This window comes from Mustela nigripes, chromosome X, assembly GCF_022355385.1.
Source record: "Mustela nigripes isolate SB6536 chromosome X, MUSNIG.SB6536, whole genome shotgun sequence".
NCBI lineage: Eukaryota > Metazoa > Chordata > Mammalia > Carnivora > Mustelidae > Mustela > Mustela nigripes.
The window spans coordinates 32,990,682-33,004,722 of NC_081575.1; the positions used below are offsets into that span (position 1 = coordinate 32,990,682).

General features: G+C 40.2%; 1 protein-coding gene across 5 annotated transcripts in view; it reads right to left on the reverse strand.

The window, feature by feature from the left end:
* The window catches only part of PLS3 (plastin 3), an 84,283-nt gene that overhangs the window by 12,235 nt on the left and 58,007 nt on the right, over positions 1-14,041 (reverse strand). For all 5 annotated transcript variants that reach the window (XM_059386336.1, XM_059386340.1, XM_059386338.1 and 2 more), the window contains exons 4-8: positions 12,983-13,146; positions 6,427-6,556; positions 5,800-5,932; positions 3,751-3,832; positions 2,472-2,637 (exon numbers count right to left, since the gene is read on the reverse strand). In XM_059386336.1, coding sequence (XP_059242319.1) covers positions 2,472-2,637; positions 3,751-3,832; positions 5,800-5,932; positions 6,427-6,556; positions 12,983-13,146 — 675 coding nt within the window. The remainder of the gene's footprint in view (positions 1-2,471; positions 2,638-3,750; positions 3,833-5,799; positions 5,933-6,426; positions 6,557-12,982; positions 13,147-14,041) is intronic.

Here is a 14,041-nt window from a genome sequence, read left to right on the forward strand (position 1 = left end):
TTTGGACACTCTGTTAGGTAACAGAGGGACAATAACTGGTCTGACCTAGTTCCTCATTTTCAGGTACTGTCACTCTAATAAAAGATAATATATTCGTAGATAATTATATGATGATGTAGATAAAGATACTGTTATGAGAATATATAGCAAATATATACTATATTTTATTAGTCTTTATGTTCCAAATGGCAAATAAGTTACAGCTTTTAAAACACTTTACATTATGACCATTTTTTTTCCTTGTTTTTTTTTTTTTTTTAAAGATTTTATTTATTTATTTGAGAGAGAGAAAGTGAGCAGGGAGAGAAGCAGAGGGAGAGAGACGAGCAGACTCCCCACTGAGTGCAAAACCTGGCTTGGGATTTGATCTCACAACCCTGAGATCCTGACCTGAGCTGAAATCCAGAGTCACACAACCAACTGAGCCACCCAAGCGACCCCCAAACTGTCCTTGTTTAATTATGTTAAAATTAGAGATTTGGAGGAGGATATTTAAAACGGTGGCGTCTTTATACTTAACCTTTTGACTAAAGGAGTATAGAACCTTATGGTACTTATATTTAAATGTAATTAATGGATTCTCGAAGGGGTAAATCTATTTTTTTAAAAGATTTTATTTATTTATTTGACAGAGATCACAAGTAGGCAGAGAGAGAGGGGGAAGCAGGCTCCCCGCTGAACAGACAGCCCAATGCGGGGCTTGATCCCAGGACTCTGAGATCATGACCTGAGCCGAAGGCAGAGGCTTTACCCCACTGAACCACCCAGGCGCCCCAGGGTAAATCTATTTTTAAACATAGTTTTATTTTTAAAAATAATCTCTGCAGCCAACATGGGGCTCCAACGACCCCGAGATCAAGCGTCCCACGTTCCACCAACTGAGCCAGCCAGCCGCCCCGGGTTAAATCTATTTTTAAAGGGCTATAATTTAGCTTAACATTTTCTATAGCACCTAACTTGTAAAAGCTGTTCAGTTATTTTTTGTTGTTGAATTGAATATGAAGAAGCCAAGGGTTCCTGGTAAGTATTCCCTATGGGTACTAGGTAGAAGCATGGGGTGTCTGCACGGAGAACAGCTGAACTTCCGGCATGGTTGCAAGAGTACGTCATGTGGTCCCTAATGCAGTAATTACCTCCCCTGAAATAAAAGGAGGTTTCCCTTAAACAAGAAGACTGAAACTGCCTGATTTCTGAAGAGGTCTAAGTGATACCTTTATCAGGCAAATTTCATCTCTCATGGACTCTGCCTCATGCCATTCTGATGCTGAGGGACTTAAGCAAGGGTAGAAGCAGCAGGTCACTTGTCTAAGACCTTCCTTTTGCTCCCCATCCCCACCACATCAGAGGCCAGAGAGGATTAAACAGCCTGATATCTGTGCACCTGAGACCTTGTCAAAGAAAAGTTATTTGATTTATTCCACACGCCAATGTGATTGTATTTGCCTTCCCGAATGGACCTTTTTTTTTTTTTTTTAAAGATTTTATTTATTTGACAGAGAGAGACACAGCAAGAGAGAGGAACACAAGCAGGGGGCGTGAGAGAGGGAGAAGCAGCCTTCCTGCTGAGCAGGGAACCCGATGTGGGGCTCGATCCAAGGACCCTGGGATCATGACCCAAGCCGACAGCAGATGCTTAACGACTGAGCCACCCAGGTGTCCCTGGACGTCAGCTTCTTTAACAAGACAAACACCACTGTGAAGAAGGCCAGCAATGAGAGCAATCGTCTTTGTTCAAATATAGTTCAAATATAGGTACCTTTGAGCAGATTGAAACAAAGGCAAGGGCAACAGTCTCAAAAGTGCAAAAAAGTCTTATCATGGATCAATGTGCAAAATAATAAAACCATTGACAGACATTCTGGGGGACCTTGAAAAGACTGAGAACCCCAAAGAGATATTTCCCAGAAGTGACAAGGACTGAGAGGGCGATTTCTGGAATAAAATAGGAATATGTGGAGTGGTGGTTCATAGTTAAAGCTTTGCAGGAAGAGGATCATGTAGAATTGCCCAGGACACAAGTCAATTGTATCGTGTGTGCTTATAGAATCTACAAATCCACGGTGTGACGGGAAACCCCATGTTGTAAGAAGTTCGGAAAACGTGATCATCAAGGGTGGGGTAGATTAGTTTGAAGAGGCCTCAAAATCCAGGAGTGAAGATGGGGCAGGAGTTGGGCAGCCAGATTAGAAATGAAAAATACCCAGACTGGGGACCTTGGGAAAGTTCCTTCAACTCTGTGCTTTTGTGTCTTTATTATTATAAAATGAATTCTAAAGCATCAGGCAAATGTGAATTACTACTAAAGACGAAAAGTTGTAATTAGACTGTTTTCCACAACAACACTATAGCATTACCTTCTTTTAATTCTAGTTATCATCTAATCGCCTCAATTAAGTGAAAGCACGACAGTCTGTGTGACCAGGAAAAATACCCAATAAACAATTTTCAAAATAATGACTGTGTTCCATTACCTTCATTCCTGCTTAATTCAATGTCGGCAAACAACCCGATCTTAATAATCTGCCAAAGCAGTCCCAGAACCAGATGTGGTTTCCCAGCCCGCAAATCCTCCGCACCGATGTTCACAACGTGACACCCAATGGCAGAAGCAGAGTTCAGGGCCAAGTTTAAGTTTTCCTGCAAGAGAGCCAACGTACACATTTGCTTCTTGACCTTTCCAGTTTTTAGGAGTCTACTCCTTTACTGAAAATAATGCTCAATGAGGAAATTAATTTCAGCCGCACATGATCCACAGAAAACAAAGTCCAGACAACCAACTCCAGACTTTGGTGTTAAAGGCATAGCTAAAACAAATCTCAGCTTTATTATTGTTACTGTCTTTTCCAGAATTCTGTGGGAAGTTAACTTGGTATTTTTATTTGGTCTCTTTTGAAGTACATGGACATTGTCACGAAAAGAAAAGGCTGAGTGACTAGAGTCAGGCTCTCCATCCAGGTTAAGGGTCGTATTTCTTTTTTTCTTTTTTAAAGATTTTATTTTTAGGCAATCTCTATACCTGGGACTCAAACTTATAGCCCTGAGATCAAGACTTATATGTTCTACCAACTGAGCCAGCCGGGTGCCCCAAGAGTGGCTGTATTTCTACTTTTTTCCTCAAGATTATCTATCTATCTATCGACAGAGCGCGTGTGCATGAGAGAGCCCAGCAGAGAGAGAGGGAGAAGCAGACTCCCCGCTGAGCAGGGAGTCCCTTTATCCCAGGTCCCGGGATCTGAGCCCAAGGCAGACGTTTAACCGACTGAGTCACCCAGGCACCAGAGTCATTGTATTTCTAAAAATGTCTAAAAGAGGGGTCTAATCCATGCACCTGAAAAAAGTTCTAGAATTGTAATCTCTGCGTCCCAAGAGGTGCTGCTGCCCGAGGGAATTTTGCTATTTCAGAGTGTAATACTCACTTGACAAAAAGAAAAATGCTCCATTGCTTAAGCATGCTAATTAATTAAGAGCTTAAATATTTTTGCTTATTTCTGCATGCTTGAAAACAGCATGTAATGAGAAGAACACAGGGCTTTGGAGTTAGTCCTGGATTTGAACTTCAGTTCCAGTGTTAACCTTGGGCAAGGCAGGAGCCTGAGTTCCAGCTCTCCTCTGTCAAATCTGGATAATAGTCCTAAACTCAAGAGTTGTAGAAGAATTAAATGGGAAGACATGAAGGGCAGAACTGATGGGCTACAGAATAGGATCTCACAAGGCCATTTCCAGGAAGAGGGTAGGGATATCCATTTGTACCTGAATGATGAAGGGTGTCAGTTTCTTCTTGTTGATTGCTCTTTCATCAATTGTATCAGGAACTGAAAGGTTGATCATTTTACTGAAACACAAATTAGCAGGGAGTTGGTTTACTTTTAAAGAGCCTGTAAATATTCACAAATGTTTTAAGGCACATGACATGTCTCTCATGTAATCTGAAAAAAAAATCAGTGCAATATATGACTTTTACCATGTTGATCACACACAAAAAACTATACATGTGAAAAATGCACATAAAAAAAAAGACCAAAATGCTTACAGTAGTTGAGTATTTCTGAGTTGGGGATTGAGGCATACTTTATCATTCTAATTTTTTGTATTTTCCCATCATTTTGTAAGAATGACTAACTTGGATACTGGAAAAACCCTTACTGCATACATTTTAAAAACAGATAAAATCCCACATGGAAATTGTGTCTCTTTCTCGATTGTAAAATTCACAAATAAGAATGACCATTTATTCACAAGGAGGTCAATTTATTGAGCATGAGATTCTTTCATTCACCATATTTATTGAGAGCCTAAATGATGAGCTAGGCACGATATTCGGTATTGCTAATCCAGTCGTGAGATAAAGAAATGTTCTGCTAATTAGACTAGAATCTGTGATTTCTTCGGTTAGAATCTCATTCGGTAAAATCTGGACGAAGACACTAACATTTTAGGTGTTTATAATACTGCCCCAAAATATGTGATTCCACACAGGGAAAACCATGCTTCTTTCCATGTCAGATTTTTTTTTTTTTTTTAAAGATTTAAATTATTTGGGAGAGAGAGAGAGCACAAGCGGGGGCGGGGGTAGCGTTGCATAGGGAGAGGGAGAAGCAGGCTTCCCGCTGAGCAGGGAGACTGATGTGGGGCTCAATCCCAGGACCCCAGGATCATGACCTGGGTCGAAGGCAGACGTTCAATGGACTGAGCCACCCCGGTGCCCCTATGTCAGATTTAAACATCAAATCAACAGCATCTCCTACGTAGCAGAGCAGCTCCCTCGCTGCGATCTATTGAAAGTCAGCCCTCGACACAAGGGTTTGAAAGAAAAGAAAGAATAAAGAAAAGAAAAGAAAAGAAAGAAAAGCTTTTTAAAACGTTAAAGAAGAAAAAAGAGAAGAAAAAGTTAATGAAAAAAATCAACAGCATCATGTGATTCTCTCTCTGTACTAAAACACATGGGAGAATTAGTTCTTTAGTGCCTATACATGGACGAAATGGCATTATCTTATGGTTTTTAATGGGGATCATAGTAGATGCAGCGTGAAATGCAAAGGGGTGTGAATATTCTGACTGCATTTTGGTTGGTCTAACAAGCTCCTGAGCGGCAGAGGCAGAGGATGAACCCAGGCCGACTGATTACGGAGCATATGCTCTTAGATCATCAACGGGACAAAGTGTTGATCATCTTACATCCTTTTTACCAATATAATGCTAGCTCTGGGGCAGCAAGGACCAACACAGTTTTCAGAACTAAGTAACTGGAGAGTGAGAACTGAAGAGGAAGCTTTTTTTGTATTTTGAAGCTATGGTACTTTATTTTTTTAAAAAGATTTTTATTTATTTATTTGACAGATAGAGATCACAAGCAGGCAGAGAGGCAGGCAGAGAGAGAGAGGAGGAGGAAGCAGGCTCCCTGCTGAGCAGAGAGCCCGATGTGGGGCTGGAACCCAGAACCCTGTGATCATGACCTGAGCTGAAGGCAGAGGCTTTAACACCCACTGAGCCACCCAGGCGCCCCGAAGCTATGTACTTTAAAAATAAGTAGACACTGACATACTTAAGTCCAACAAAGTTGTCATGTTCTGCTTGTACTTCAGCAGAAATTGGAAGCTGGCAGCTTCCTTATAAAGCAGTCCCCAGTCTAAATGAGTGAGTTTTAGATTTGTATCTTGGTGGTACTTTCTCAGACACACCCAGACGACTTTCACTTCTGTTTCCCGAGTTGAAGCCGTCAAGCACCCAGAAACCAATAATATATCAATTACGTGGAAGGCTGTTTTGGAAATCGGGACACAAAATCAACCAACATCTTACCAGAGCACAATTCCATCACCCACAGCTTTGAACAGGTCGTCAGTATTCGGGTTCATGGGTATTACGTGTCTGCAATCAGGATCATTTTCCAAAGCTTTGTTTATCCAGTTAACAAAGGCATATTTTTCTTCCTCTATAGTCATGTTGAATAATAAGAAATTAGTTCACACTCTAGGTTGACTCTAAAGTCTAAAATAATTTGTACATAGTACTGAAAGTTAACGTGTCACAAACATGAGTTCTCCCCTTTGAAAACCCAGATACTTGAATACAATATGGCTCTTATGAAGTACAAAATTAACAGCAAAAAACAGAGAGCATGAGCAGGGTTAACCGATCCTTAGAAAAGTTAGTTACCAAATTCTTTAAAAAAACATCACTTACATTCCTGTAGAGTTCTACTATAATAAAGCCGATCATTGCTCACATCATATAATATGTCTTGCAAGCTAACAAAGCCATATGATAAATACTTACAATGCCGTTACGGCAAGTATTAGTCCCAGGTCTAAATACACACCACAGTGGGCTTCTACTGTATTCTTAATTAGGAAGCAATGTTTCTCTAGCAGCCCTCCTTAGGTCACTGCATCACCCTGATGCACCTGGAAGTCGTACTATTATTACCTGAGTAAGAATGCTGCGTTCCTTCACTGGACAGCTCGGAAGTGCCTCCCAGAGCACAAATCCCTTCTTTCCTGTTGATTGCTTTGCGGAAGGTTTTAGCAATATCGCTGCTTTTTACCTCTTGGAAAATCTACGAATGAAAATATGTTGTTAATTCACAGTTTGTTTTAAATCAGGTGCAACGATAAGCCCTTCTATCTTCTTTTAGACTCCGCTCACCTACATTTTCCCATATGGGTAGTGAGTCTTAAAAGGAGATGGAAAACTGGGCTTGTGCTTTTAAGGTGCTAAATAAATACTACAATACTGCTACTGAAAATGAAGCCAGACAGTCAATTGCACACACTTGTCAAAAATGTTAAGTGCCACATGCATTGAATCCGCTTTAAGCCGCCAGCTAGTGTGGTTCAAAGGCATAGGTAAATCTGCTAATTTTCTACCAACAAGTAAGGCTTTGTTCGTTCCCTGGAGAGAAAAAGCTGAAGGATCCCCCTTCTTTAACCACAATTCTTAATGCAAAGGAAGACGAAAATTTAATGATTCAACCAAAAAAACCTCTTTTGGGGGTACAATGGTAAGAGCGTGTTCAATCAAAATTTACAGAGTAATCAGGTGAAAAAATGGGTTGAGTTGGCAGCAAAAAGACAACTTTGGAGAATAAACACAAAAAAGAGGCTTTTCAGTAACTGTCTTGAGTGTTTATGAAATCTAGCTTCTCGTCATGAACAACATGGTAAACAAAATGAATGTGTGCATTCTAATTGTACAAAGCAGGTGGTAACAAAGCAGATTTCATACCCTTTCCTAACTGCCTGATTGAATGAATGGATGTTCTAAAGGACTACACAGCTCTACATATTTTTTAAAGATCTCTATTTTTTAATGATCTATTTATTAGAGAGAGCACAAGAGGGGAGGGACGTGGGGATTGAGAAGAAGAGAGAATCCTCAAGTAAACTCCCCGCTTAATGCAGAGCCCGGAGGTGGGGCTGGATCCCAGGACCCTGAGATCATGAACTGAGCTGAAACGCAGAGTTGGAAGCCCAACGGACTGAGCCACCCAGGTGTCCCAGGACTAACTATATACTTTTAAATACTGGAACTCACCTAAGCCCAAACTTGTTTCTGATCTACCAATGCACATGGCTAAAAACTAGCTACTTCCAATAAAATGAGAGAAACATGTAGCATCTTCATAAAATTTCTTTAAAAGACACACCTGGGTGGCTCAGTCACTTAAGTATCTGACTCTTGATTTCCGCTCAGGTCATGATCTCAGCGTCGTGAGATCAAGCCTGGTGCAGGGCTCCATGCTCATCAGATCGTCTGCTTGGGATTCTTTCCTCCTCTCCCTCTGCCACTCACATTGTACATGTGTGCTCTCTCTCTCTTACTCTGTCTCTAAATACGTAAAATCTTTTTTTAAAAAGGTGTTTATAACACATAAGTGGACCTACAGAAGGAAACATACTACCCTAATGGAAGAGTTGCTGAACAAACAGAACAGGAGTCAAGGGCCTTTGGCATTATTGACAGTTACACACACACACACACACACACACACACAAATCTCAGGAGGTGCAGCCCATGTTTGAAGTTCATAGACCAGGGTCACAATATGTAGCAGTTCAGGTTTTATCTATGAGAACAGGCACGAGGATAAGTTTGAAATCCAGCCCCATGTGCCACTGACCAACCCCTGTGTCCTGCACAAGACATCCGTCCAAAAGCTGGGAGGGCCTTTTCTATTTAGGTTTCCCAGGAGGGAACCCTTTTGTCATTAATCCACTAATCCATTAATCCAAATCAGAGAGAGAGAGATTTTCTGTAACTGGTGTGAAAGTTGTTAAAGGTGTTGTGGGTGGCTCTCTCTCTCAAAGCCACGCTTTTTCCTCTTGCCTTTCTAAAATCCTGTCTTTCCTTGGACTTTTATTTAGGAAACTAGGGAGTAGTTAAGTTCCACAAGATCAAGCTTAATTTTCAGAGCTGTGATTTCTCTGCTCTACCTGAAATGTCAGAGGTGGAATTTCAGAATGGGTGTGCACGTGTGCGAGTGTGTCTATGTCTACTTATGTCTATAGATACACACACACAGACTACTCTAAATATTGCACACAGCCAATAAAATCATTTTCCCTCCTTTCTGGCCATTATACGGACTCCTGTTAGGTATCGATACTGTAGAGCTGACTACTCAGGCACTCTGGGCAAGTTCTAAATGATAGAAATTCTTTTTATGCACACTGATTTTTTAAATCCAACTTTCGTTTCATTTCATTTACCTTAACTTCTGAGCCAAGATTATATGATAAAATGGTGACCAGTGAATGTAGCAGTCTTCACTGTGATGCGTTTGGTTCCCATACCTCCCCTTTGAGAATTATATATCTGCTTAGTAAAAACGCAATATTCACTATTCTACCCCACTCTGAACTCCACTTTATTTAGACATTGTCTAGTAAATTAAAATCTGAAATATGTGCTTTCTCTCATGACTGAGGTACCATAAATCACTTGCATGACCAAAAAAAAAAAAAGCATACACAATGTTATTGCCTCAGAAATGACCTATGAAAAGTTATTTTTTTATTAGGCCTATTTTTGCCTCAAGATCGTTTGCTTCTAAAATTTAGGTTGGGGGGCACCTGGGTGGCTCAGTGGGTTAAAGCCTCTGCTTTCGGCTCAGGTCGTGATCCCAGGGTCCTGGGATCTAGCCCCACATCGGGCTCTCTGCCTGGCAGGGAGCCTGCTTCCCTTCCTCTCTCTCTGCCTGCCTCTCTACCTACTTGTGATCCTGTCTGTCAAACAAATAAATAAAATCTTAAAAAAAAAAATAAAAAAAATTAGGTTGGTTTCCATGATCACAACTGCAGCTAAAAAATAAATCCAAATTTAAATATAGCATGGAAAAAAGGAACAATACAAATAATAAGTTAAAAAAAGAATGTCTACTGTGTAATATCCTAATGCAATTACTTATGTCACTGTAGTTAAGTTCATGCTTGGGAACGAAAGCAAAGTTGCAATTAAATCAGTTAATTTTTAATTGCCTTACAGAGGTTATAGGACCTTCGTTTTCTAAATATTTTTAAATAAATGTTTCCAGCCAAGCTCAAACTTTCGGGTTCATGGTAATTTCCTCTGTTGCGTAGATTTAAAAAAAAAAAAAAAGCAAATTAAAAGGGATAATTGAAGATTTACGTCTCTTCAATGGATTCACAGCAGGAGAACTTGCATTTTGTTTTCTAGGTTAGGGAAGAATTGCTCCAGCGGATGATAAAGTTATTTGAGTAGAAAACCCTGGCTTAACAAGAATCTCTGAAATCAGAGATAACACAAGGCCAACTACTGAGCTGAAGTCTTCTCAATGAATCTTTTTCAAAGCTGCCTGTCGTGATACTAATGAGCTCACTGTTAGTGCTGTTTTCCCTCGAGGAGGAAGGACTGGCTTTGTCATGTGTGAGCAAACTCCTGGGGACCCTGCAGCTCTGGTTCTATGCATCCCCCACTTAATGGAGTATATATATGTATATGTTTCTTATTCCTTTTTAAAGTTTCATCACCTTTCTAGTTCTGTGCAGGACTAGCAGCCAGACAAAGCAATCCAGAGGCATAATGACTTAGGAGGAAGGAAAGATTTCAGAAAGAATTGCAAAATATTGACTGGCTTCCGGGGTTTGAGGCTTGCTTCCAAAGTGTTTCCAAAGTAGTACACTTGAATTTTTTCTTTTCTTTTTTTTGGAATCTGTTGTAGGCCTGAGCTTAGTAATAATAGGAAAAGAACACTGCTTTACAAAACAGAACAGAAATCAGTACCCCCAACAGTTGACATCTACATAGCGTTTGCTATATGCCGGGCACTGTTCTAAGCACTTTACTTATATGAAGCGATTTCATCTGATGAGATTGGTGCTATTAGCAAAAGTCCTAGGGCTGGTCAACAACTTAGTGCCATCATGCAAGAGCAAATTTCTCACTGTGAAAACAAGAGTTTAATGCAGACATCTCTGCTGAAAGGAAGGGCCATACCAGTCTTTTTAAAGATACAGGTAAAACAACAACAACAACAACAAAAAACCCAAAAAACCCCACCATTACCTTGTAGGTATAAAAATCCAGTAATGTCGTTTTGAGAGACTTAGAAGAAACAAAATCCTGGTATTAAATTTAACTAACATTTGAAGTGTACATAATAACTTAGGGACTCTTTTCTGCCCTATATATATTCTTCTCCAAAATTAACATAAACTGATTTTGTCTGTAGGCCGCTTTGCAATTAACACCTCTTATGCAGCAATTTAAATAAAAAACCCCAAGATGTAAGAACACGTTTATTTCTACTTCCTTATGTTAACACCTGATAGGAATAACTCGCTTGCTTTTTTACAGATGACGAAAATCTACCCATATTTTTGACAATTTCTAAGATGTCTCATCAGTGACAAAGCAGATGGAAGCGGACGGACATTTGCTCAGACACCCGTTTTTCAGTCCGGTCATGGCGGTATCATTCTGAAATTTCAGGCAGGTTATTTTACTGTCCTTCACATTTCAGATGTCTTGAACAGAAGGGAAGTAACTGGAAAAAGCTACTAGTCCTATGTGTAATGTTGGGGAAGCCACTTCCTTTGTTCAGGACTCCAAGCTTTTATTTTTGATTTGAAAAATGAAAGAGTATACTGGGGCGCCTGGGTGGCTCAGTGGGTTAAAGCCTCTGCCTTCGGCTCAGGTCATGATCCCAGGGTCCTGGGGTGGAGCCCCATATAGGGCTCTCTGCTAGGCGGGGAGCCTGCTTCCTCCTTTCTCTCTCTGCCTACTTGTGATCTCTGTCAAATAAATAAATAAAATCTTAAAAAAAGTGGAAGAGTTTAAATATACTGATTCCTTCCAATTAGAAAGAAATGTACATTTTAACCTGAAATGTCCTCATTAATATTTTCTAAAAATTCCTAGCGATGCCAAAATTAGTATGCACATCATTTACTTTTTGAGAATATACTAGGGGAATCAAACCTTCTCCCTTAAAAGCCTCCGACAGCTCGGATGGAAGAACCTGCAACATTTCAAGACCTACAAAATTAAGTATTTCCCTAAGATCATTTTTCTCAAAGACACTTTCACAATTTTGTCCTTAATAATACTAGCCACACTGCAGATCTTCACGATTTAGGTCCGTTCTTTCTAGCAGATTAAAATTCTGGGCAGTAAATTATCTCAAAAATTAACCCATCATAGTTAACTACTGCTCTAAGCTGCTTTAAATTCACAACTCAACATGCAGTTCCAAGGGGAGCACGTTCACATCAGAGACATGCAAGTGCTCATACTGCAAGTCAATTGCAACTTACTATTGAACACAGAATTCAAAACAAAAGGCTTTGGCAATAACTGAAGACAAAAAACAGTGGGTAGGAAATCAGTATTTCAAAAGAAGCCGACAAGAACGCCATCATGACACATGTCTACATTTTTAAAACAGCAGCCCTCCCCGCCGCACCAAATGCTCTCAGCTCTGGAGACATCATTAGCCAATCTGCTCTTAACAATGTTCTAAAGGAGTTAATTCTAATGGGAGAGAACATACCAGAATTTCACTGGCTATAGGGAGCCTCAGTTACCATGGAAAAGGAGGATGAGAAAGCTGGGAAGTTGGTGAAAAAATGAGGCAACTCATTACCTGTTTGTAACCCAGTAAAAGGAATGCCTAATTAGAGCTAGACAAACTCAGCCTTAAATTAATAAACCCAACCAATAAAATCTTCAGGGTGTTCTTCATGGAGGGAAGAGGCAACCGCTACATCTCAAATACTCCTGGCAATGGCTATGGACTGAAAATGGCACCAGTCGCCTCGCTCATTGGCAGCTACAGTGTCAGGCTTCAGGAAGGAGGGCTAGAGAACCCCTCCCCAAGCACTGAGTGCGGAACTCTAAACTCAGTGCTTGGAAGTGGAAGAATTAAGTCAGCCCCGAACCCTGAGGAGTATCTGATGATACTAGAAATTTTAAATGCCTCCTCCAATGGACTAAAAAGATACGCTTCTAACTTTCAATTATCAAAATTATTATCCTCGAGAAAACCGTCCGGTTAAATACTACTAAGACAAGAGTCACAAACATCTTTTAATCAGAAAGCTCAAGTCAGGAAGCTTCCAAGACTGTGAGTCAGGGTGTAGCATTAACTAACATCTGGGAGCACCCTATTCCCCAAGGCAGACACCAAGGGAGATGGAGAGAGCACTTCAAGGACGACACTTAGCACCTTGAAAAATCCCCTTTGAGGAAGCCCTAGAGGAAATGGTTCCCCTTTCAGAGCAAGTAGAGTAGCCGTGATGTAGCTTTGATTCTTTCAGTGTTCTTTTTCCCAATTCATTTGCTAAGATACTCTAATGGCTAAGAGAACCCAGGACACTTGGTGGGATGATGGAAACTTCATTAATCCTAACAGGACTAATACGAAACATTTAGCAACTTCACAGGATTGACTACTTTTAAGATCCCGCTAGACAAAGGAACAGTCATGACCCCTTATACTAATGGTGGACTTACACATACTTACATAAACAAATTCATCGAAACTTATCTTCCCATCTTTATTCCTGTCACCATCCAGCATGAGTTTTTGAATAATTTCTCTCACTTTATATCCTGGTAATGGCATATTGGCCTCCTTGAAAAGCTCATGAAGTTCATAGTCACAGATGAATCCGTTGCTGTTGAGATCTTTGTAAAGAGGGAGAGCAGGCAAAAAAAGGAAAAAAAAAATTAGAAGAAATAAGTGAACCTCTTGGAGTAGTCTTATGATGAGCATTTGTCTTCATTTGAGACTCAGTTCCTACTAAGCTCGCCTGAACACAGTGTTTGCTCTTCTTGCTGTTTGGTACCTAAGGTTGTTGAAAAAGGAAACGCAAATTTTAACAGAAAGCACAGTTTTACACCATGTTTTCTGTATTTTAAACAATGTATATGTAGCTTCACTTAAAAATAGCATCCCTGGGGTGCCTGGGTGGCTCAGTGGGTTAAAGCCTCTGCCTTCAGCTCAGGTCATGGTCTCAGGGTCCTGGAATCCAGCCCTGCATGGGGCTCTCTGCTCAGCAGGGAGCCTTCTTTCGCCCCCCCCCCCCTCTACCTGCCTCTCTGACTACTTGTGATCTCTCTCTGTCAAATTAAAAAAAAAAAAATAGCATCCTTAATACTAACAAAGCAGAGTTGCCTAATAAATTATTTTTCAATCATGAAGCTGACAGGACTTCTAAAAAATAATTAATAGACAACGTACCAATAAAACACCGCCATGGTAGAAAACGGTTTCTGTTGTATCTATTTAGGAGTTTTACGTCCCTCATTCTTCCATTAGTCTGGTAGAACAGTTTATGAATGGATGCTGATTATATTACAAAGCACACCTGAAATTAAACTACCCTCTTCAACACCACTTTTTTCCAAGAGCTAATGTAAATAAATACGGAGTTCATAAAAATAAATGCAGTCCCGAGTAATGCAAATGTTTACCATGACTCTATAAATAACCTTTTTATTTTTGTGCTAGGACCGTTCTAACGGAGTGTATATCTTAAGTGCTGATGATGCTTAGTCTGAAACTATTCAAAATGAAAAA